The 23,560-nt window shown below is 47.7% G+C and overlaps 1 protein-coding gene across 4 annotated transcripts in view; it reads left to right on the top strand.

Moving 5' to 3' along the window:
* The window catches only part of Pitpnc1 (phosphatidylinositol transfer protein cytoplasmic 1), a 203,368-nt gene that overhangs the window by 143,088 nt on the left and 36,720 nt on the right, over positions 1 to 23,560 (top strand). For all 4 annotated transcript variants that reach the window (XM_048366940.1, XM_048366942.1, XM_048366941.1 and 1 more), the window contains exon 6: positions 22,373 to 22,468. In XM_048366940.1, the coding sequence (XP_048222897.1) occupies positions 22,373 to 22,468 (96 nt within the window). The remainder of the gene's footprint in view (positions 1 to 22,372; positions 22,469 to 23,560) is intronic.

The raw sequence follows: 23,560 nt of genomic DNA, 5'->3' as shown, positions 1-23,560 counted from the left end.
GGAAGCTGTTTTAATTAAATCCAGAGGTGCGCTGGTGGCAAGCCCATGATCCCAGCTATGCAGGAGGCTGAGATCTAAGGATCCCAGCTTGAACCCAGACCAGGTGGATTTTTTTTGCCTGGGGCTTGAACTCAGAGTCTGAGCACTGTCCCTGGCTTCTTTCTGTTCAAGGCTAGCACTCTACCACTTAAGCCACAGCACCACGTCTGGCTTTTTCTATATATGTGGTGCTGAGGAATCGAACCCAGGGCTTCATGCATGGTAGGCAAGCACTCTACCACTAAGCCATATTCCTAGCCCCCCCATCAGCATTTTTATCTGCAATTAACTACTAAAAAGCTGGAAGTGGAGTTGTGGCTCAGGTGATGGCACCCCAGCCTTGAGCAAGAAAGCCAAGACCTGAGTTCAAGCCCCAGTACTGGCACAAATGTGAGGATGAAGAAGGAAGGTGCCAGGGAGTAGCCAGGAGGCAAGCCTTGATTGGGCTTGCCGCCTGCCACAAGTGGGAGAAATCAATGTCTGTTGTACACAGCTGCACGAGCTAGAGAATGTTGTTATATACAGCTGCTTGAACAGGCCACGACAGGCGAGGTTGAAGTGAGCTTCCGTTTTTATCCAGGTGGGTTCGAAGTGCTCATGGAAAATTTAGTGAAAAACAACTGGAAGGAAATTGGATATATAAATCGAGAGCTGAGACCTAGAGATAGAGATTTAGAAGTCATAAAGCAAAGGTAGTGTTAAAGCTGTAGGAACAGGAGAGATTTCCCGTAGGACACATGAGTGATAACAGGAAAAGAAGGTCAAGGACAGAACTCATGAGAAGATGGTATTCAGTGGGAAGGGAAAGGAACAGTGTCCCTTGAAGAGGGATGAGAAGGAGCACTTGAAGAGGCAGCAGGAGAATTGAGATGCTTGGGGGGTTGGGGGTGGAGTCAGAGGCAGGAAAATGAACCCAAGAAAGATACTGTACCAAAGACATAGCCACAGAGTTCAGTGAACCCAGAATTTCAAAGATCCTATGGGATCAAACCATGAAGAAGGCTATTGATGCCAAGCACCTGTGGCTCGAGCCTGTAATCCTTGCTATTCAGCAGACTGAGATCCGAGGATTACAGTTCAAAGCTGGCCCAGGCAAGAAAGTCCATGAAACTCTTATTTTTTTAAAACTATTTGTGGGGTTTTTTTTGGCCTTTTTTGATACTAGAGATCGAACCAGGACATTGCACTTGCTAGGCAAACACTTCACCACTGAACTATATCCCAGCCCCATGAGACTCTTTAGCTCCAATTAGTCACCAAAAAGCTAGAAGTGGAGCTGTGGTTCAGGCAGCAGAACGCCAGTCTTGAGTTCAGGGACAGCCTCCAGGCCTAATATTCCTCCTCCTCTTGTGTTTTCAGTAACTATGTATCAGGAGGAATTTTCTCTGGGGGGTTATTTACCCAGGAAGGTAGCTTTCTGGATATGTCTGTGGATTATTTTATACATCTTCAGACCTCAGCAGAGCTGAGTGCTAAATCCTCTCAAATCTGGCTCAAAATTAGAAGGTGCTGTGGTTTCGGTATAGTTTGAGTACCCCATGGGCCCACCCCCCCTCTCCCCTGACATTAAAGAGTGAAGATAGGGCTGGGGATATGGCCTAGTGGCAAGAGTGCTTGCCCCGTATGCATGAAGCCCTGGGTTCGATTCCCCAGCACCACATATATAGAAAATGGCCAGAAGTGGTGCTGTGGCTCAAGTGGCAGAGTGCTAGCCTTGAGCAAAAAGAAGCCAGGGACAGTGCTCAGGCCCTGAGTTCAAGCCCAGGACTGGCAAAAAAAAAACAAAAAACAGTGAAGGCAAACCACCTGTGATGTTTAGAGGCCGGATCTTGGCAGGGGGTGGAGGGTGGGGGATTAGGACTAGATGACATCATCAAAGCGGGGCTCCCATGGTTGAACCCTGGTGGTCTTATAAGAAGAACAAAGACCAGAATGTAACACACACAGACACACACACACACACACACACACACACACACACACACACACAGTCTTACATCACTTCAGATCTCAGCCAGCAGGAGGCCATCACAAGATGGGAGCCTTCAACCCTGTACCTCCAGAACCATAGCTCAAACCTACCTCTGTTCTTTATAAGGTTTCCCAGCTACTGGTATTTTGTTATGGTAACACGAAAACCATTTGAGACAAAAGGACGCTGGTGTGCTCGTAGCAGGATGCAGTTGACACAGGAGATATTTCTCAAGAAAATGGTCAGAATCTGGGAGATAGACCTGGGGTGGGGGTGGGGGGGGCGACTAGTGGATCACCATGGTAGGAAAAAAGAGACCTTGGCCCCAGAAACTCAAGGGCAGAGGAATTGGGTTACAAATACAACAAGGCAGTGGATGAGCCTAAGGCCTGCTTGGCAGACTCCAAAATGGGCAGAGAATGCTCTTCTGAGAGCCATGTGTGGCAGTGATGTAGTTTTCCTACCTGTCAGCCCTCGCGTGCCTCCCTGAGTGGAGTTCAGGTGGGAAAGGATAGCTCAGAATCCCCACAGTCAAAACTCCTTAGCATCTCCCCCCACGCAGAGAGAAAGTGGGCACTGCCAAGGCTTTGGCTGGGCCCTTCTGCATCTTCTACAGTCTGGCCAAGATCTTGGGCGCGTGTCACCTACCTGCAAGGTGACAGCCAGAAACAGAGCCTGCTCGTGACTCTAGAGAGCCCACGCTGCATTTGTATTGTGAATTTCTTCAGCCTGGTGACCTTTTGTTAATGAAGATTTTCACCTTGCATTGGCATCCTTTGCCTAATGATACAGGTTCTAAGTGAAGGCAGCACTGGAATCCCTCTGGTGGTGGGGATCATAATGGATGATCAAATAATAACTAATAGGCAGATAATTCATGCTTCTTATTCTTGTTTTTGTGCTGATGATGGGACTGGAACTCAGGACCTATGCACTGACGCTTAGCCTTTTTGCTCAAGGCTGGTGCTCTACCACTTGAGGCACACCCCCACCTCCATCTTTTTGGTTAATTAGAGATAAGAGTCTCACAGACTCTTCTTCCCAAGTTGGTTTTGAACCGGGATCCTCAGATCTCTCAGCTTTGCTGAATAGCTAGGATTATAGATGTGAGCCACCGACGCCCGGCTGGTAGATAGCCCTTCAAACCAGGTAGGAAAATCTTATGGTACCAGATAGAGCAAGGCACCTGTGTGTGGAAATCCAACAAATGCAGGAGGCAGCCACAGAGCCCCCTGATAAATACAAGCACCAAAGAATACTACTAAACACTTAAGAGTAGCAAAAGTGATGTCCACATTCACAACACTAAAAGAAAGGTTCACACATAGGAGAGGTCTCTGCTGTTACAGTACCAGGACTTCAGGCTCCCTTGCTTGGCTTGCTTGCTAATGGCTGGCGCTCTGACATTTGACCCATTCCTCCAACCAGGTGTTTTTGGTGGTTAATTGGAGCTGGAATCTTGCATATTTTTCTGCCCAGGCTGGTCTTGGATTATGATCCTCCAAGTCTCAACCTTCCAAGGAGCTAGGATTACAGGCATTCAGCCCCGGGGCCTGGCTGTGGTCTTTCCATTCTTCCCCCATTCACGTCACCTGCTCAGAAGTAGGCCAGAGTGGAGCTGAATGGGAGTCTTCCAACTGAAGTGAGAATTCTGCCCTAAACCAGCTGGCTGCCCAAGTGCGACCAGGGGTGAGAGAACTGTTCAATAGTTGGGATTCCAACATCTTCATCATATAAACAAGGCTCACGTCACTGGAGAAAACATTTGTTTCTCAAATACCTGTTATGTCATTTATCTTGGTTCTTGTTGTTCAGACAAGTGACCCTTCTTATTTCTCTTATATTGTGCTGGGAACTCGACCCAGGGCCTGGCCCAGGCTAGGTAAGCACTTTACTACTGAGCTGCATCCCTAACCATGAAGGGATTTTGGGGGGAGGGGTGGGGGTCAGTCAGTCATGAGGCTTGAACTCAGGGCCTAGGCACTGTCCCTGAGCTTTTTCACTCAAGGCTAGTGTTCTACCACTTTGAGCCACAGCACCAGTTCCCATTTTCTGGTGCTTAATTGGAGATAAAAGTCTCACGGACGTTCTTGCCCTGGCTGGCTTTGAACCATGATCCTCAGATCTCAGCCTTCTGAGTAGCTAAGATTCCAAATATTAGCACCAGCTCCCAGCTTGGGATATATATATATATATATATATATATATATATATATTTTTTTTTTTTTTTTTTTTTTTTTTTTTTGCCAGTCCTGGGCCTTGGACTCAGGGCCTGAGCACTGTTCCTGGCTTCTTTTTGCTCAAGGCTAGCACTCTGCCACCTGAGCCACAGCGCCACCTCTGGCCATTTTCTATATATGTGGTGCTGGGGAATCGAACCCAGGGCTTCATGTATATGAGGCATGCACTCTTGCCACTAGGCCATATTCCCAGCCCTGGTTATATTTTTTTAAGCCCTAACCAAATTTAAACACCTTCTAAGAGATGGTCTAGTGTTTAGAGAAAGAAATATATTGACAAGGCCCCAGTTTAAAAATCAGCTAAGTAAAAGGTAATGCTAATAGTAATAATTATTCCACTAAGTGGGATAGGCTCACAAGTTCAAGCTGGAGGCCTCTGGGGTACTCCTGCAAGACCAGGTGTGGGGTAGAGCTTTGGCCTAGAAGACTTGTCTCCATCTCAGACACAATTGAAAGCCACACATGCTAATGGAAACCTTGCCCACAAGCTGCTATCTGCCACCACGATATTAAACTGGCCCGGAGCCAAGGACAACATGTGGGAAAACCGGAGAGAGGAGATTAGCATCGCACGGAAGACTTCAGGCCCAGAGCCAGAAGAGGTGCTTTCCTCCCTACTTTTCATTAAAAAATAAGAATAATATAGAAAGCAAGAAGGGGAAGAAATAAGGGAAAAGGGACGCACATATTCCTGTTAGCAACTCTGTTCTCCTGGGATACTCAAATAAATATGGACATAGATCATTCATTGGCAGTCAGAAAACTTAGCAGTGGTTTGACCTTGAAATGACCTCCACCAGGACCCTCCCTGTCCTTGACTGGCCTGAGTTTGGAGGCAGGGAGCTTGTTATTGCCAGCACGAGGGAAATAATCATCGCTGAGGCCTGTTTTTCACTTGGACTTGGAGGAGTTATGATTTGAGCAGGACATCTCATTGCTACCTCGTACCATGCTGATCCAAGGAAGGACGCACAGTGATTGGCTCCCAGGCACCGGCTCCCAGTAGCTGAAGCCAGGCACTCGTGGTACACACCTGTAATCCTGGCTACCCACGAGGCTGAGATCTGAGGATCACAGTTCAAAGCCAGCCCAGGGAAGAGAAGTCTATGAGACTTTCACCTCCAGTTAACCACCAGAAAACCAGAAGTGGAGCTGTGACTCAAAGTGGTAGAGCCACAAGCCTTGAACTAAAGAGCTCAGGGCCAGAACCCAGGCCCTGAGTTCAAGCCCCAACACAGGCACACAGACACACACACAGACACACAGACACACACACACACACACACACACACACACACACACACACACACACACACGTCCGCCCACAGTCTCAGGGATTTTTCTACCCAGGCTGGCTTTGAACTGTGATCCTCAGATCTCAGGCTCCTGAGTGGCTAGGCTCCTAGCTCTCCTCCCCATTTAGGCCTTGCAGCCCCCTCTGCCCATGGCCTGAGGCTTGCACCCAGGCAGGGTTCTCTGTGACAGTGTTTCTGGATGATGTAGCCAGAGCACCTGCTCTCCCAAAGCCAGCACAAGATGTCTTGTAGGGAAACTTTTAAACTTTTAAACTTTTCCTTCCTGGCAGGAAGTTTGCAAGAACAGAACTGGGATGGCAGATTCACCGATAGTTCACATGTTTCCGCATTTGCTGTGTCCCTCTGTAAATGTTTACACGTTGTCCTTGGAGAATAAGTTCCAGGCACCTTGACCCTTCACCCCTGGAGACGTCATTGTGGTTGTCCTAAGAATTCGAGTTTTCCCTTACGTAACCACAGGGCCGTGATTCGATTCTGCAGGTTTAATGTTGACATCGTTGTGTGCTATCTGATAGAGCAGCTATTTACATTTTGATGATTATCCCCAACAATGTCTTTTTATAGCAAACAACAACAACAGCCTTCATGATTCATTCATGTCCCAATACATGCTCTCAACATCGAGTTCTCTTGTCACCTTCTTGAGTCTTTTTCATCTGGAGCTGTTCTTTGGGTTTTCCTGGCTTTTCTTGATACTGTTAGGAACACAGGCACTTGGGGGCTATCCCTCTTTCTCAAGTTTTCCTTGCGTGTTAATAGATTGGAGACGGGGTGCCCTGGGCAGGGGCTGTGTAGTGGAGTTGGTGTACCATCCAAATGGCTTTGGGGACACTTTGTCCTCCCTTGGTTTTCCATGTTCTGTTCATCCCAGGGCCGGGGTGCGGGGGCTGGTGTTAGGGACCAGTGGTTGGTGGAACTTCACACAGCAATGTTCTAAGCCCTGGAGAAGGAAGGACGGCTGCCCAACCTGCAAAGCCACCCCAAGACAAAAGCAGGGCTAGCTGTGGACTCCTAGTCTGAAAAATGGCATCCAAAGCAGCCGTGGAGAGCTGGGTGAGGCGTTTCTGAGGAGTGGGGCCACTCAGGAGGCTGAGGCCGGAGGGTCACCAAACCTGTAAGTTCCAGCCTGAGCAACTCCCAAACAAAGCCAGGCACCTGTGGCTTATGCCTCGAATCCTACCAGTTCAGGAGGCTGCAATCAGAGGATCGGGATTCAAAGCCAGTCCAGGTAGGAAAGTCTGTAAGATTCTGACCTTCAATGAACCACCAAGAAGCCACAAGTGAGGCTGTGGCTGAAACGGTACAGTGCCAGCCTTCAGCTAAAAAAAGCCAAGGAACAGCACCCAGGTCTTGAGTTCAAGCCCCAGTACCAGTACCAAAAAAAAGCATAGCAAATATGGGTTTGATGGGATTAGCAAAAGCCAGCCAAATTCCTCATAGGTCCTAAATTCAAGCCCCAGTAGCAGCACAAAATGAAAAAGTCCAAAGCCATAACAAAAACAAAAAGCAAAAGCACAGAAAACATGGACCTTATTGGATTGAAGAAAGCAAGCCAAACTCTGTGGCTCCCTTTTGTACCTAGCTTGGGTAAGTCATTTGGGTGATTAAATAATATATCCATGCTACTTCTCCATTCCAACTGCCATGACCTTAGTGACGGCCCTGATGGCTTTTCTAGAACAATCTCTGATTAAACTCATCACCTGCACACATAGCTATTGAGGGAGAAATCTATTTAGTTCCCAAATCTGACCCCCCCCCTTTTTTTTTTTTTGGCCAGTCCTGGAGCTTGAACTCAGGGCCTGGGCTCTGTCCCTGAGTATCTTTTGCTCAAGGCCAGCACTCTACCACTTGAGCCACAGCCCCACTTCCATCTTTTTCTCTTTATGTGGCACTGAGGAATTGAACCAGGGCTTCATGTGTGCTAGGAAAGCACTCTACCACTAAGCCACATTCCCAGCTCCTGACCATTTTTTATAGTAGCTTCACTTGCAAGCATGCAATTCTAGTGCCCAGGATCATGAAATATCCAACATTTGTAGAATCTTCAATGTCACCATTTCTTGGGCATGTGCTCTTTCTACCCACTGAATCAGAACTTGCACTGAAGCAAACGAATTGCCCTGGGTGATTTCTGAGCCATAGCAAAGCACAGGATGAACTGATAGAATATGCTAGAAGAGTTTGTTCTGGGCAAAAAGAAGTTAAGTTGCCCCTCAGGCTGTGTGGTCCAAGGTGTGGGAAGATGATTCTCAAACTACTTTATAACTTGAGATTCACTCCTAAAATTCAATTTGAAGGTTTTGTTGTTGTTTTTCCACTAATACTCAGAAATTAATTTAATGGATAGGTGTGAATGAGATTTAGTGGATGAGCTCTGAATTTTATGTTCTCCACTCACAATTCTTTTATTCTAAACTTTGACATCTGCTACTACTTCTTGGCTTGCAAAGTATCATCTGCTAGCAGACAACAAAATAAGTTGACTACCAGTGAACACATGCTAATGTTAAAACTCAAGGTTCATGTCAGGCACTAGGGCTCACGCCTATAATCCTAGCTCCTCAGGAGGCTGAGATTTGAGGGTCATAGTTGGAAGCCCTTCTGGACAGAGATGCCTTTAAGATACTTATTTCCAATGAACCAGCAAAGAGCTGGGAGGTAAAGATGTGGCTTAAGTGGTAGAGTGCTAGCTTTCGGCAAAAGAGTCAAATGAGATGGGGACGTGGGGGGGAGGGGTATCCTTGAGTTTAAGTTCCAGTACCAGCACCCACAAAACCATAAATGACTAAAACTCAAGGTTCATGGAATTTAACAGCTCAGTTCCACAAAAGCAACAGCAAAAGGAAGTGTTAAGGTTTATTTACGTGAGTACTAAGAGAATGTCTGAGAAACACACAAATGAAAGGCTGTCTAGCACATTTACCTGACCCCAAAACTTCATGGGCTTCTACTCCCAGAGCCCTTAATGGCACTGCAGTAGTGACCAGCCTCTTATGGGACCCTTGAGGTGTGGTTCAGATTTGCAGCATTCAGCAAAACAAAAGGCTTCTCCCCCCCCCCCGCCCCCCCCGCCCAGTCCCCTTTCTTGGCAGGCTGGCTAAGTCCAGACACCATCTCACTCTGGAGCCCAGCTGGCCTAGAACTCACTGTGTAGCCCAGGCCCTGTGTCAAACTCACGAAGCCCCTGCTGCTGCAAGAGCGCTGGATTACAGGCATGTTCCACCATACCTGGCTAAAGGGAAAGGCTTTTGCTGTCCCCTGTTGTTGTTGTTTTTTTTCTATGTCTAGACCGCTGCTTAAGCCAATTGAACCAACACATCTACTATGGACTCCCAAGGTTGATAGGTAGTTTTTTGTATGCTTGTTTTTTTTAAATTTATTTGTTTATTAATTGAACACAAATTTTTTGACAAGGTGTTGTGCAAAAAGGGTACAGTTACATAGTAGGGCAGTGTGTACATTTCTTGTGATATCTTAAGCCCTGTTTTTCTATCCCTTCTCTAGGTCAGGTAGACATATATACAATATACAATGTATCAAGAACATATACAATAGCCACATGGCCACGCCCAAGAAAGTTCACCTAGGGCTTTAAATGTAATGTCGATATTAGACCATATGTCGACAGTAGTCTTATATGAACGTACATACCTAGTTTTTGAGCTATTGTATTCCCCTGAGAGGTCAATTTTTGACCTTTATATGTTGAGTAATTGTTTGGTTTTAGTTACATACTGTTGGGTCGTTGCCCCAATCCTGTGGGAATACTATTTGACAAGCAGTTTTTGTTTCACAGACTTGGTCTCTACTGTCTCTCCGTCTCCCTTTGTTAACAGTCATATATCAAGGGAGATCATGCCCCTTTGTTTTCTGTGTTCTAGGCTTGTCTCGCTCAACATTATTTGTTTGAGTTCTGATCATTTCCCTGAAAATAACAATATTTCATGTATGCTTGTTTTTTGGTGGTGGTGGCATTTATGATGCCAGTCCTGGGGCTTGAAGTCAGAGCCTAGGTGCTTAGGTCCCATAACTTTTTCACTCAAGGCTAGCACTCTACCACTGGAGCCACAGCTCCTCTTTCTGGCTTTTTGCTGGTTAATTGGAGATGACAGTCTCAGGGAAGCCAAGCGCTGATGGCTCACACCTATAATCCTAGCTACTCCAGAGGCTGGGATCTGAGGATCGCAGTTCAAAGCCAACCTGGGGCAAGAATGTCCATCAGACTCTTATCTCCAGTTAACCACTAGAAAATCAGAAATGGAGCTATAGACCAAAGTGGAACAGCACTAGCCTTGAGCAAAAAGAGCTCAGGGACAGGGCCCAGGCCCAGTTGAAGCTCCATAACCGGCTAAAAAAAAAAACAACCCACAGATTTTTCTGTCCACACTTCTGAGATCTTTAGATCTCAACTTCCTAAGTAGGTAGGGTTACAGGCATGATTTAGTCACTGGTGCCTGGCAGGTAGATAGTTTTTAAAACAAAAAAAAAATCCTAGTGGGCTTGTTGCTACTTAGTACTTTTAGCCTATTCAAAACCTTGACCTGGTAGGAAGTTGTTCCATTTAATTGTGAAGTATTACATGTATGTAACAGAAGTACCTGCAGCTGAGCAAAGCACCTACCAGAGGTCACCGCCCCCTGCTGAGCCCACTAGTGAGCTTGGGGCCCCTGGGAGCTCCCAAGAATTAAATTCTAACCAAACGTTATCTGAAAATGAATTGGTGATTACTCATTATTGCGTGACTGAAAGGCGACCCACAAAGTCATGTAATCTTGAAATAGGAGCTGATGTGTGCCAGGGAGGGGAGGGGAGGGGAGGTTGAAATAGTGAGCAGGGTGTAGCAAGGAAGCTTAGGCCTTGGGGAGGAAGCAATGCCTGCTCAGGGAAAGGAGAAAGTTGTAGATGGGTGAGTTGATGGGCAGAGGCAGTATATTAAGTCCATAGCTGTGCACAGCATTTAGTTCTTTGCAAAGTGCCTTCATACCCATTCTCCCCACTCACCCCAGAGCTCAGTGGGGACAGGGACAGTTAGAGTGCTAACTTCCGGGTGATGAAACAGAAAGAACCCTGGAGGCGTTTTTAGAAGTTTTTCCCAGCTCCAGAGTCCTGGATGAAAACTAGGTATTTTGATTGCTGGGCTTCTCTCTGTCTACCATAAATCAACACATTCTAGAGGCCAGTATCTATTTTTAGTAGAATATAATTGATAAGACAGTTTTACATCATGGGTTAAAATTTGAAAAAGAAAAAGTTCAGGCCAAGATCAATGAGTCTCAAAATACAAAGAGAGGGCTGGGAATATGGCCTAGTGGTAGAGTGCTTGCCTCGTATACATGAAGCCCTGGGTTGGAAAAAGCCAGAAGTGATGCTGTGGCTCAAGTGGTAGAGTGCTAGCCTTGAGCAAAAAGACCAGGGATGGGGCTGGGGATATGGCTTAGTGGCAAGAGCGCTTGCCTCCTATACTTGAAGCCCTGGGTTCAATTCCCCAGCACCCCATATACAGAAAATGGCCAGAAGTGGCGCTGTGGCTCAAGTGGCAGAGTGCTAGCCTTGAGCAAAAAGAAGCCAGGGACAGTGCTCAGGCCCTGAGTCCAAGGCCCAGGACTGGCAAAAAAATAAATAAATAAAACAGAGAGAGAGAGAGAGAGAGAGAGAGAGAGAGAGAGAGAGAGAGACGAAACTGGTCCACAGCCAGGCACTGGTGGCTCAGGCCTATAATCCTAACTACTCAGGAGGCTGAGATCTGAGGATCATGATTCAAAGCCAGCAGAAGCAAGAAGGACCATAAGATTCAGTAAACTACCAAAAAGCCAGAAGTAGAATAAACTTTGGCGCAAAGGTAGAGGGCTAGCCTTGAGCAAAAGAAGCTTGGGAATAGCACCCAAGCCCTGAGTTCAAGCCCCAGGATTCACACACACACACACACACACACACACACACACACACACACACACACAAAAAAAATCTGGTCCTGTGTATTGAGAAGGAAATTTTTGAATGAGTGTGTGGAATGAGAATGGATGGATGAATGCATGTGGAGATATATCCGTGTCAAGAGAAGGGAACCTGGAGAGGTCTAGTGGCCCATGGCTGGCCGCCCCTCCCTCCCCTCACCCACTTGTCAAGACGAGTGGAGATTGTTGAGGAGATGGACCACCATGTTGCGGGGCCATTTGCAACATCCAGGACTTGGTGCTGGACCAGATGGGAGATGGAGAAAGCCGTCAGAGCACTGGGGAGCGCTCACGTTTCCACCTTGGCTCTTGAAAGGACATAAAGTGAAAGAGGTGTAAATCTTTGAGTCAAAGGCATCAGGAGGTGAGCATAATGAATGTGTCTCTCATATGTTAATTGGGGATCAAACTAGAGATTGGCATTTGAGATTGGCATTTGACATCAGCAAATCTGGACTTGGGCAAAAAATGTCTGAGCTCTCCAAGAGATTTATTAGGTCGTTAGCAATCAAAGATGGACGTTTTATTACAGGTGTTCTCCAGGGGTTATAAATAACATGGAAATGAAGGAGAAGAGACAAAGGGAAAGATCTTCAACAGGAAGAAGATTGGTTCATTTCTATTACAGCCATATAGAGGAAGCAATTCAGACCTTAAAAAGTAGGCTGAGCGGGTAGCTCAAGTGCTTGCCTGGCAAGCATGAAGTCCTGAGTTCAAATTCCAGTGCCACCAAAAATAGGGAGGGTGCAGTCATACTATTCAATACATATCCTATGAAACACGGGAAATTGAGGAGAGGGGGGAGCTGGGAGGGATGGGAATGAAGGGGTGACAACAGTCAATATGCTTTGTGCTTATAAACTGATTTATAGAATGATAATTCCTCTGCACAACTATTTAAAGACAATAAAAATACAAGTTTTTCAGAAAGAAGCTAGGTTCTGGTGGTTCATGCCTGTTGTAATCCTAGCTACTCAGGAGGCTGAGAGACCTGAGGGTTGCAGTTTGAAGCTAGACTGGGCAGGGAAGTCCATGAGACTCTTGCCTTTACACTACTCAGAAAAAGCTGGCAGTGTCACTGTGACTCAAGTGGTAGAGCACTAGCTTTGAGCAAAAGAAGCTCAGGGACAGTGCTCAGACCCAGACAGAGTTCAAGCCCCAGGACCAGCAAGGAAAAAAAATAAAGGAAGCTAGATGCCCGTGGCTCACACCTGTAATCCTAGCTACTCAGGAGGCTGAGAGCTGTAGATTGTGCTTCAAAGCCAGCCCAGCCGTGAGACTCTATCTCCAGTAAGCTACATAAAAGGCCAGAAAGGGAGCTGGGGCTCAAGTGATAGAGCATTAACCTTGAGCAAAAGAAGCTCTGGGACAGTGCCCAGGCCTTGAGTTCAAGTGCCCGAGTGGGCACACACACACACACACACACACACACACACACACACACACACGAGAGTATATTGGGAACAAAGTATTAGGATGAACAGCTAGAATCCCAGCTACATTTGGAGGCTGAGTCAGGAGGATCAAAACTTTGAGGCCAGGGCTGGGGATATGGCCTAGTGGCAAGAGCGCTTGCCTCATATACATGAGGCCCTGGATTCAATTCCCCAGCACCACATATACAGAAAAGGGCCAGAAGTGGCGCTGTGGCTCAAGTGGCAGAGTGCTAGCCTTGAGCAAAAGGAAGCCAGGGACAGTGCTCAAGCCCTGAGTCCAATGCCCAGGACTGGCAAAAAAAAAAAAAAAAAACTTTGAGGCCAGTCTGGGCACCTTGGTGCCTGTTCCAAAACACTAGTAAGAAGAGGCTAGGGATGAGATCTGTGGAGGAATACTTACCTAACTTACAGTAAGGCCCTAGGTTCTCAACAGGGAGTTAAAATAAATCCTCATCGGTGATTGGCCCTTAGCACCACCACCTCCGTCACTGGCAGGACGCCTTCGCTGCACTGTCATTGGCCCCTCGCACAGGGAGTGTGTTCTCACTTTACAGATGACAGCAGAGCGGTCCATTGCCCTCCACCTGTCCCATCCACACCGCAGCCTGATCTGCCCAGGTCTGATCTCACCCAGGTCTGCCTGGCTGGCGGCCTCCACACCAGCTTCTCTACACCTTTTTTAAAAAACAACAATTATGTTTTCTTTTGTTTGTTTGGTTTTGTCTTGCCTTTGTTTTTTACTTTACCCAGAGCCTCATGCGTGCTAGGCAAGCACGCTAGCTCCAACCCTATATTTTCCATAATAAAGATGTACGGTGATTATGGTAGGACACTGGCTTCACTTATTAAGAAATAAAAACAGAAAAGATGGTTCTTTCTAAATGAATTCTTGCAGTGCCCAAAGTTGATTCGTGATGAGAGCTGGTGTACAGCCAGGGCGAGCTGTGCTTTCTCACCCATGGGGGGAAAGCAGAATCAAGGGGTCCAGCCAGGAGCCTGGACACCCATCTCACCGGTCTCTTCACCTTGCCTGGGGTGCTCCTTCCAGAGTCTTCCACAGGCCCTGGGTAAGGAACTGAGCCAGTTCTTGGCTTTTCTTCTGGAGATAGTTACCACACAGGCCAGGTAGAAAAGAAAGCCAAACAAAGCACAATCTAGCAGGAAAATGGAACCGGTTGCTTTTTGACTTGTGTTTTTTTTCCTCACTGTAGTTGGGATCTCTTGATTCTGAAGTGGTTTGGGTTTGGTGCCCACTGCACCGCTTGGCCCTGAGAGGCTGCTCAGGAAGGAGCTGGAAGGAGACACACACGGGCGCTGAAGTTCAGGACATTTGCTGGGGCGGAACAAGACAGGGGAACACTGGCCTCTCGCAGACCAGGGCGGCTGGCCTCACCCCTTTAGGCCTCCAGTGTGGCCTCCCAAAGCCACCGGCCTTGTGTCCCTGTGCGTAGGGGGGAGGCATCAGCCCAGAATCTTCGCAAAGGCTTCATTGTTTCGGCTCCCACACAAGTTCAGGGAATGAGAGGATCAAAGTCACCTGGAGGAGACAGACACCAAACACCGCGGCTGTTAAAGGCCAGGCCCTGGGAACCCTTCCAAGTTCAATATCAACCTGTCACCTTTACGAGAACACCAGCAGCCCGCCGTCCCTGCTCAGAGCCCACCGTGTGAATTGAGATCAGAGGGAACGGCGGGGAGGAGGGGGAGGGGGAGCTATTTTAAGCCCAGCTGCTGAGACTTATTTTGGGAGGCAGTATTGATCCAGCTGCGGGGAAACGGCCCACTGGCCCTGGGAGGTGTTGGACGCTGACTCTCCTGAGCCCGCCAGCCCAGAGGGAGAATTCACACTCTGTACCAAAATTAGTTCAAGTTTCTAAAAGAAGCCTTGTTACAGCTGCCCTGGGAGTCGACACTTAGAAGTGGTTGTGTGTGTGTGCGCGCGCGTGCGTGTGTGCGGACACACACGCTGTGAAAGCCTTCTTAGTCAATGAGTCAAGTATTTGTGGCGTGGCTGTATGTCTTGAATGTAATTCTCTGTCCCTGTAATTAGCTGCTGTGACTTGGAGCACCTGATCGGGACCCTGTTTGAACCTTTTGGTCATCAATCTGGATGTCACTTTGGTGATCATCTCCTGGCCCTTCTTGCTCACCTTTAATGGCTCCCAAATGAGCTCAGGGTTGCCCCTGGTGCCTAGCATGAGACTTATTCCTTCGGCTTGTGGCTTGAAAGTGTTCTCAGCCCTCTGCCCAGTTTTCTGGTACTTCAAACCCTGGCACACGGGCTGGGGATATAGCCTAGTGGCAAAGAGTGCCTGCCTCGGATACACGAGGCCCTAGGTTCGATTCCCCAGCACCACATATACAGAAAACGGCCAGAAGTGGCGCTGTGGCTCAAGTGGCAGAGTGCTAGCCTTGAGCGGGAAGAAGCCAAGGAGAAGCTCAGGCCCTGAGTCCAAGGCCCAGGACTGGCCAAAAAAAAAAAAAAAAAAAACCCTGGCACACAAGTGTCCCTTCCTCCAGGGGGCCATGCCTGTGGTCTCAACTGCTCCTTCCCCTCCTCCGCACCCTCTTTTACCCCAAGACCTCCACCTCCCTCTACAGCCCCAGGCTTCTTCATGTCTCCTTTTTCCCTGCCTGGGTCATGGCAGCTCTTTTTTTTGGTCAATTGTGGGGCTTGAACTCAGGGCCTGGGTGCTGTCTCTGAGCCCTTTTGCTCAAGGCTAGCAGCGCTCTACCACTTTGAGCCACAGCGCTACTAATGGCTGTCTAGTGGTTAATTGGAGATAAAAGACTCATAGATTTTCCTGCCTGGGCCGGCTTTGAACAGCAATCCTCACATCTCAGCCTGCTGAGTAGCTGGGATTAGGGGTGTGAACCACTGGTGTGCAGCTTCATGGCAGCTTTTTCATTCTGAATCTCACCTTCAGGTCATTCTTGTCCTCTGTCTGCCTGATGCATTGTTGTTATGGAGTTTCTTCTGCCTGTTGTGTTGAAACCAGGGGACTCTGGGATGGAGGATAGAGAAAGCAAATGAACTAATGTCTACCATTGGCCTGTTGGGTGCCACACTTTTTTGTTGTTGTTGTTTTTGTCTTTTTGCCAGTTCTGGGGCTTGAACTCAGGGCCTGAGCACTGTCCCTGAGCTTCTTTTGCTCAAGGCTAGCCCTCTACCACTTGAGCCACAGCACCACCTCTGGCTGGTTCATTGGAAATAAGTCTCATAGATTTTCCTACCTGGGCTGGCTTTGAACCATGATCCTCACATCTCAGCCTCCTTAGTTGCTAGGGTGACAGGTGTGAGCCACTAAGCACCCAGCCTTGTTTTTGTTGAGTTTTCCAACTCAAAACTCATTGAGCACAGACAACAAAATGGCTACTTGTCTTCACACACAAGCCTCTTGCTCCAGAGCCTGGAGGGCGCCATGGAGCTCTGCAGGAAGAAGAAAGGGGTCCTTACCACGAGTGGATCCAGGCTACCCTAGGACAGCACATCTGTTGAAAGACACCAACGGCAGAAAGAAATCCCCTGGAGGTTCTGAGGCCAGAGGCTGCACTAAGGTGACCACAGGGCCTTGCTTCCTCTCAGCTCCTCATGGGGGTCCTCCCGTGTCTCCCCCTGCTTCCGGGGGCCCCCGGAGTTCCTTGCTTTGTCATTGAGTTGTTCCAGTCTCTGCCTCTGTGCTCACACAGCCTTCCTCTCCCGTGCCCACAGTCCTGCGTCTTAGATTTCCTGTTTTCTTTTTGTAGCAGTACTGGGGCTTGAACTCAGGAGCACACATGCTCACTTGGCTCTTTGGCTCAAGGCTGGTGCTCTACCACTTGAGCCACACTTCCCAACTTCCGTGTCCTGTGTCGTTATTGCATCTGTTACTACCTCTAGCGTTTAGGGGCAACCCTCAATCCAGGATTTCATTCCAGGGTCCCTAACTCCATGATGTCTGCAGAAACCCTGTCTCCAAATCAAGTTGGCCTTGAGGTTCTTGGCAGCTGGGAGTTGGGAGACAGATACGCTTTAATCTACTCCAGGAGTCAAGAGACCTGTTTTTTTTTTTTTTTTTTTTTTTTTTGGCCAGTCCTGGGCCTTGGACTCAGGGCTTGAGCACTGTCCCTGGCTTCTTCCCGCTCAAGGCTAGCACTCTGCCACCTGAGCCACAGCGCCGCTTCTGGCCGTTTTCTGTATATGTGGTGCTGGGGAATCGAACCTAGGGCCTCGTGTATCCGAGGCAGGCACTCTTGCCACTAGGCTATATCCCCAGCCCAAGAGACCTGTTTTTAATGAAGAAACACAACCTAGAGATCCCACTTGTGAGTTTTGACCCTAGTGAAATGAACACTTGGTGCTCACTAATGCTTTAGCAGCTCTGGTCAGAGGAGACGAGAGACAAACAGCTGTGCATCCACACAATGGAATACTACCTAGCCCTGAGAAGGAATGACCTTTGAAATGCGCAAGACAAAGGATTTCAGAAGAGTTCTTCTGAACAAGAAGAACTAGTCTTAAAAGATTGCATTCTCCGGTAGGGAACGTGGCTTAGTGGTAGAGTGCTTGCCTAGCATGCATGAAGCCCTGGGTTCCATTCCTCAGCACCACATACACAGAAAAAGCCCAAAGTGGTAGAGTGCTAGCCTTGAGCAAAAGAAGCACAGGGACAGTGCCCAGGCCCTGAGTTCAAGCCCAGGACTGGCAAAAAGGGAAAGGAAAAAAAAAATTCATTCTCTGGGATTCCATTTGTCCCAGGTTTCTTTCCCTTCTTTTGTGGTGCTGGGAATTGAACCCAGGATCCTACACATGCCGGGCAAATGCTCTGCCACTTGAGCTACATCCTTGGGACCTGTCTGAGAGTCTTAGAACAATAAAATGTGGGGATGGAGAACAGGTCTTTGGTAACCAGGGCTGGGAAGGGAGGGAGTGCTATAAATCTTTCTTGGGGTGATGGAATGATTCTACATGTGAATTGTAATGATGGTTCTCAGAACCCCTAATGTGTTAAAGTAATGTATCTGTACATCCCACCCCTCAAAATATCAACAACAGCAAAAAAAAAAAAGATGTATTAGGGTAGGGGTAGGAGGTCTCAAATAACAAGATGGCACTAGATGTAGTATGAAGTTGAGTCTTAATATTTGATCCTGCCTGAAGTTAAGATATGTCTAAACTTCAGGGTGGTTGCTAATTTTTTCCTTGTTCTTGACTGTATTTCTCAAGTTAAAAAACATCTAGTTCCTGAGAAACTTTTTTTAAAGAACGGGGCAAAAAAGAAAAATGGAAACAACTGTGGAGGGTGTGACTTCCGTGTGTTTGCACCCAGGAAGGGGCCAGACTAAACAGTTCTACTGCTTATTCCTGAGTGCTCCAACTGAGACGGAGCCGGGCCTGGTGACGCATGCCAGTAATCCCAGTACGCCCTGTTCAGCAAATGCATGTATCCTACTTTCCTCGGCCATTCCCTCCCAGTGGAATATTTTCCCCTTTTCCTTTTAACCCCTTATCTTTTCTCCCTTTGCCATTCCAGTAATAATAATGTAATGACAATCTTTGTGCATCAAGTTTTTCCTCTGATTAGAATTATTTCCAGAAAATACTTTCTCAGAGCTGTCATCCTAGCTATTGGGGAGGCAGAGATCTGAGGCTGGCAGTTCGAAGGCAGCTTAGGTAGAAAAGCCTGTGAGACTCTTACTTCCAATTAGCTACCAGAAAATCCAGAAGTGGAGCTGTGGCTCAAGTGGTAGAGTGCTAGCTTGGAGCACAAAAAGCCCCATGACTGGCACAGGAAAAAGAAAAAGATATATTCTCCAAGTGTAAACTTTCTAGGTCAAAAAATATCTATGAAAATGTATATGATACTTAGTACTTAATTGTTCATTGTGCTTTACAAAGAAAGGAAATTCTCCCTTAAAAAAAAAATGTATGGGGCTGGGGATATGGCCTAGTGGCAAGAGAGCTTGCCTCGTATACATGAGGCCCTGGGTTCGATTCCCCAGCACCACATATACAGAAAACGGCCAGAAGTGGTGCTGTGGCTCAAGTGGCAGAGTGCTAGCCTTGAGCAAAAGGAAGCCAGGGACAGTGCTCAGGCCCTGAGTCCAAGCCCCAGGACTGGCCAAAAAAAAAAAAAAAAAAATGTATGGGCTCCTGTTCTGCAGCTTTGCCTTCCCATCGCAGTGTTGCTCCATGTGTATTTCAGGGACTCTCTTCTTGCACTTTTTCTTCCCCTGTGGGTGACCGGAGGAGTGGTTCAGCAGTAAAGCACCTGCCTGGCAAGCATGGGGTCTCCAGGGCAAACCCCAGTACTGCAAAAAAGAAAATGTGAAAAACTCCTAACTTGTTCCCTCGTGGGGGAGGGGTAGGGGTTGGGGGGGGTCAACCTGATGGGAGCCACAGTCCACCACCCATGACCGGTGGGGAGACAGGAGGGAGGGGGACGGGGAGAAACACCCTCTCGTTGTGCAGCTGCCATGGTGGTGGCTAAAGATGAAGCCTGGGGCCTTGTTGAAGAAGGAATTCTGTCTCCCCTGTCTGTCTGTTTGTCTGTCTGTCTGTCTCTCTCTCTCTCTCTCCTTTGTGGCAAAGTTCTCACTCCCTCTCACACTCACCCCTGCCATCCCCCATGGACGACCCTCAGATGGGAACTCCAGGTGAAGGGAGGGCAGGACCTCCCTCCCTCCCAGTCACGGCCCCTCTCAGGGGCGCATGGGGGCTGGCACAGCGCCCCCCCCCAGAAGGTGTGCGTGTGGCCCGCGGGCCCATAGAGGAAGGAGTTCAGGAGGTGGCCTGAGCCAGCGCTGGTTCAGTCGCTGGGCAGCAGAAAGCCAGCTGGGGCGCAGGCAAGGTGAGCACTGGTAGACTGGCGGGCACGCTGCCAGTGCAAGGCCTGGAGGGCAGTGTTGCCTGCTCGGAGAAGGCCACAGTGAAGGGGCTCCTGAGCCCCGGCCAGGGCTGCTGGACGGTCAGCAACCCTGTCTTCCAGGCGGCTTGGCCTCAGGATCCAGACCTGGGAGGCTTCCCTGGCTTCCTGCAGCGTCCCTCTAGCGCCCTCTACTGGCCAGGCTTGCTGTCCTGCACCCGGCGCAGTCCCAAAGCTCAGCAGCTAGAGCGGCTACAAGGAGTGACCCAACTAGACAGACGGCCACATCATGTGTCCTTTAACAACAGCTTGTTTCCTTTTATTTGTATCTCTTAGATTTTTACCAATAAATGTCCAGTCGTGTGTGTGTGTGTGTGTACTAATACTAGGGCTTGAATTTGAACCTGGAGACTGTCCTTCAGCTTTTTTTGTGCAAGGCTAGAGCGCTACCAGAGAGCCACAGCTCCACTTCGGGCTTTTTGGTGGTGAATTAGATTCATGCCTGGGCTGGCTTTGAATTGTGATCCTCAGATCTCAGTCTACCGAGTAACTGTACAGGGGTGAGCCACTGACACCCTATTCTACCACCACCACCCCCTTTTTTTTTTAACTTCTGTTGTAATTTGCTCTCTAGAAGTTTGTTCCCTCTGAGTATTCTGTTTTGTTTTCTGAACGGGACATGTGGCTTTCTTTTCTTGGCTTACCCTTGTGAGAGACAGAAGGAGAAGGAAGGGAGGGAGGGAGGGAGGAAGGAAGGAAGGAAGGAAGGAAGGAAGGAAGGGAAAAGGAAGGAAAGAAGGGAGGAAGGAAGGAAGGAAGGAAAGAAGAGAGGGAGGGAGGGAGGGAGGGAGGGAGGGAAAGAAAGAGTCTCTGACTTATATAATCTGAGACCCAGTATTTTATTTCACAACTGATTTCTCAACTCAACGTGCCCACTGTGGGTTTCATTTCAAGGCAGTCGCCCTGTCCCTTCCAAACATTTTAGCGATGTCCCAAAGCACTTGAGTTTAGTGGCAGTGGAAGGAGCTAGGGCTGAGCTAAGAACGGGTCTTTGTCCACCTTAAAGGAATTGTGGGGGCCATCTCAGGTTAGATTGGGTTGCAAATTGACCATCCAAATGTTGTAGAAGAAAATTGGTGGCAGAACCAACAGCAGACATGGAGAAGTATCTGCTGCACCAGGATTTTTTTTTTTTCAGAGAGCAATTGGAAATCTCACCTTGCCATGCAAAGGGAGAAGAGAGTAGCAAGTACACAGGCCTCCAGGTGCTGTCGGGTAGGAGTCTATGTTATTAATAGGCATCAAATTTGAGTCAAGACAATGTTCTTAGGTGTCAGACAACTTGTTCTTCCAAATATTCTATTATCTTCTGAAGAGTGGGATGTAATTAGTGTTACCTAATGATGCCCTGTAGGAACTAGCTCAGCAGAAAGGTGGGGCGAGGCTGAGATTTCCTCCAGAGATGGTGGCTACTCTAAACTTGGTCTAATTATGGTCCTTCCAAAGCATCCTCTTCCCTTTAGACCAGAAAAAAACTGACACAGAGGAAAACTAGAGGGACTTAATCATTCTGCCAGAATCATTTATATCTATAGAGTGTGGCTGTCTTGCTTTTTTTTTTTTCAATTAATGAACACTTTGGACCAGTAGAGAGCAGTTGGCAGGCAGCCAAGGCAGCATCTTATTGAGCCCTACTTCTGTTCACACACACACACACACACACACACACACACACACACACACACACACACACACGGAAATAACAGTATTTCATAGTCAAGAAAAATGCACCTGTTCCTCCAGGTAATGGGATTTGTGGCTTTTTCTCATCTGTATTTTTCGGCATCAAGCGTGCATTGTTTGTGAGATTAGGTAGATATAAACATGTTAATGAGAATATATGCGTGTCTGGAAATGTGGCTTAGCGGTAGAGTGCTTGCCTAGCATGCCTGAAGCCCTGGGTTTGATTCCCCAGCACCACATATACAGAAAAGACCGGAAGTGGCGCTGTGGCTCAAGTGGTAGAGAGCTAGCCTTGAGCAAAAAGAAGCCAGGGACAGTGCTCAGGCTCTGAGTTCAAGTACCAGGACTGACAAAAAAATTTACATATATATGTATATACACATATATGCATGTATGCATGTGCGCACGCGCGCGCACACACACATATATATAGTCTCAAATCTAACCAGACCCTTGTTAGACGCTTCACTTTCCCTGTTCAGATTAACTGGCCAAAAAAAAAAAAAGTAGCAGACTTCAGTTTGGGAAGAGATTTTTGAAGAGATTTTCTTTCCTCTCTCCCAAGCATCTAAAATGAGCCTGCTTTGTCTTCTCGCCCTCACCAAGCGGTGCTGGCTGCCACACCTGCCTCTGAAGTGACAAAAACCCAGGCAATGGATAAAAACCTTCTCCGTGATTCCTGAACATTCCTGGGGCAGGCGAAAACCACGGCACCCTGTGGTGACGCACTGGGCGTCACTGTGCCTCGGGCTAGGTAGCACCCATGTCGGGGCACCTTGGCGCATGTGGTGTGTAACCTTTGATATCTTGCTCTGTCCTTCCAGATTTTTGACAATGAAGCCAAAGACCTAGAAAGAGAAGTTTGCTTTATTGATATTGCCTGCGATGAAATTCCAGAACGCTACTACAAAGAATCCGAGGTAAGTAATAGATGGGTAGTAGGTGGAGGAAATTCATTCATTCATTCATTCATTCACCCATGTGTTCTTTCGTCCGGTTGTTCGTTCACTCATAACACTCAAGAGATAGTTACTAAGTGCCTCGTAATATGGGAGCCTTTCCTTTGGCTCTGTGTGGACTGAGATTTGAGTCACATCTTGCTGAGTTCTTTAATGGAGGTCTCAAAATTAAGAAGTCTGCTCTTCCTTGGGTCTCATCACTGGGCCTGGTTGCTACTCCGTTTCTGTCTAGCTTTCCTCTCTACCCAACACAATCTGAACAACAGTGGTATATTTCTTTCTTTTTGTGCTGGTCCTGGGCTTGAACTCTGAGCCTGGATGCTGTCCTTGAGCTTTTTTTGCTCAAGGCTAGTGCTCTACCACTTGAGTCACAACTCTACATTTGGGTTTCTGGTGATTCATTGGAAATAAGAATCTCACAAACTTGGCTGGGAATGTGCCTTTAGTGGCAGAGTGCTTGCCTAGCATGCATGAAGCCCTGGGCTTGATTCCTCAGTACCACATAAACAGAAATAACCAGAAGTGGCGCTGTGGCTCAAGTGGTAGAGTGCTAGCCTTGAACAAAGGAAACTCAGGGACAGTGCCCTGGCCCAGAGTTCAAGCCCCAGGACTGGCAAAAATAAAAATAAAAGAATCTCACAAACTTTCCTGCCCAAGCTGGCTTTGAACCCTGATCCTCTCAGATCTCAGCTTCTTGAGTAGCTAGGATTACAGAATATATATGTGTATATGTATATACACACATAACTTTGATTTTGGTATTCATGTTTTGCTACAGAGTCTGCGTAGCCCAAGCTGGCCTCAAACTCCTGCCTCAACCTCCTAAGTGCTGAGGTTACAGGTGTGTCCCACTGCACCCAGATCAGGAACTGCATTTCATTTGTTTCTCTGGATTTCACATAAAGAAAATCCTCAATCAGTCCTCAAAACTTTGATAGGTCATGTTGGCCCAGAACCATTCTCTTAAAATAGCATGTATGTGCGTGAGAGAGTCTTTGTTCTTGGCTGAGGATATATTTATTTAAAGGAACACTTTTCCCTCTGATTTCTGTC

The sequence above is a fragment of the Perognathus longimembris genome, chromosome 17 (assembly GCF_023159225.1).
Source record: "Perognathus longimembris pacificus isolate PPM17 chromosome 17, ASM2315922v1, whole genome shotgun sequence".
NCBI classification, from domain to species: Eukaryota; Metazoa; Chordata; class Mammalia; order Rodentia; family Heteromyidae; genus Perognathus; species Perognathus longimembris.
The sequence above is the reverse complement of the archived record's forward strand: the minus strand, read 5'-3'. Positions and strand labels throughout refer to the sequence as shown.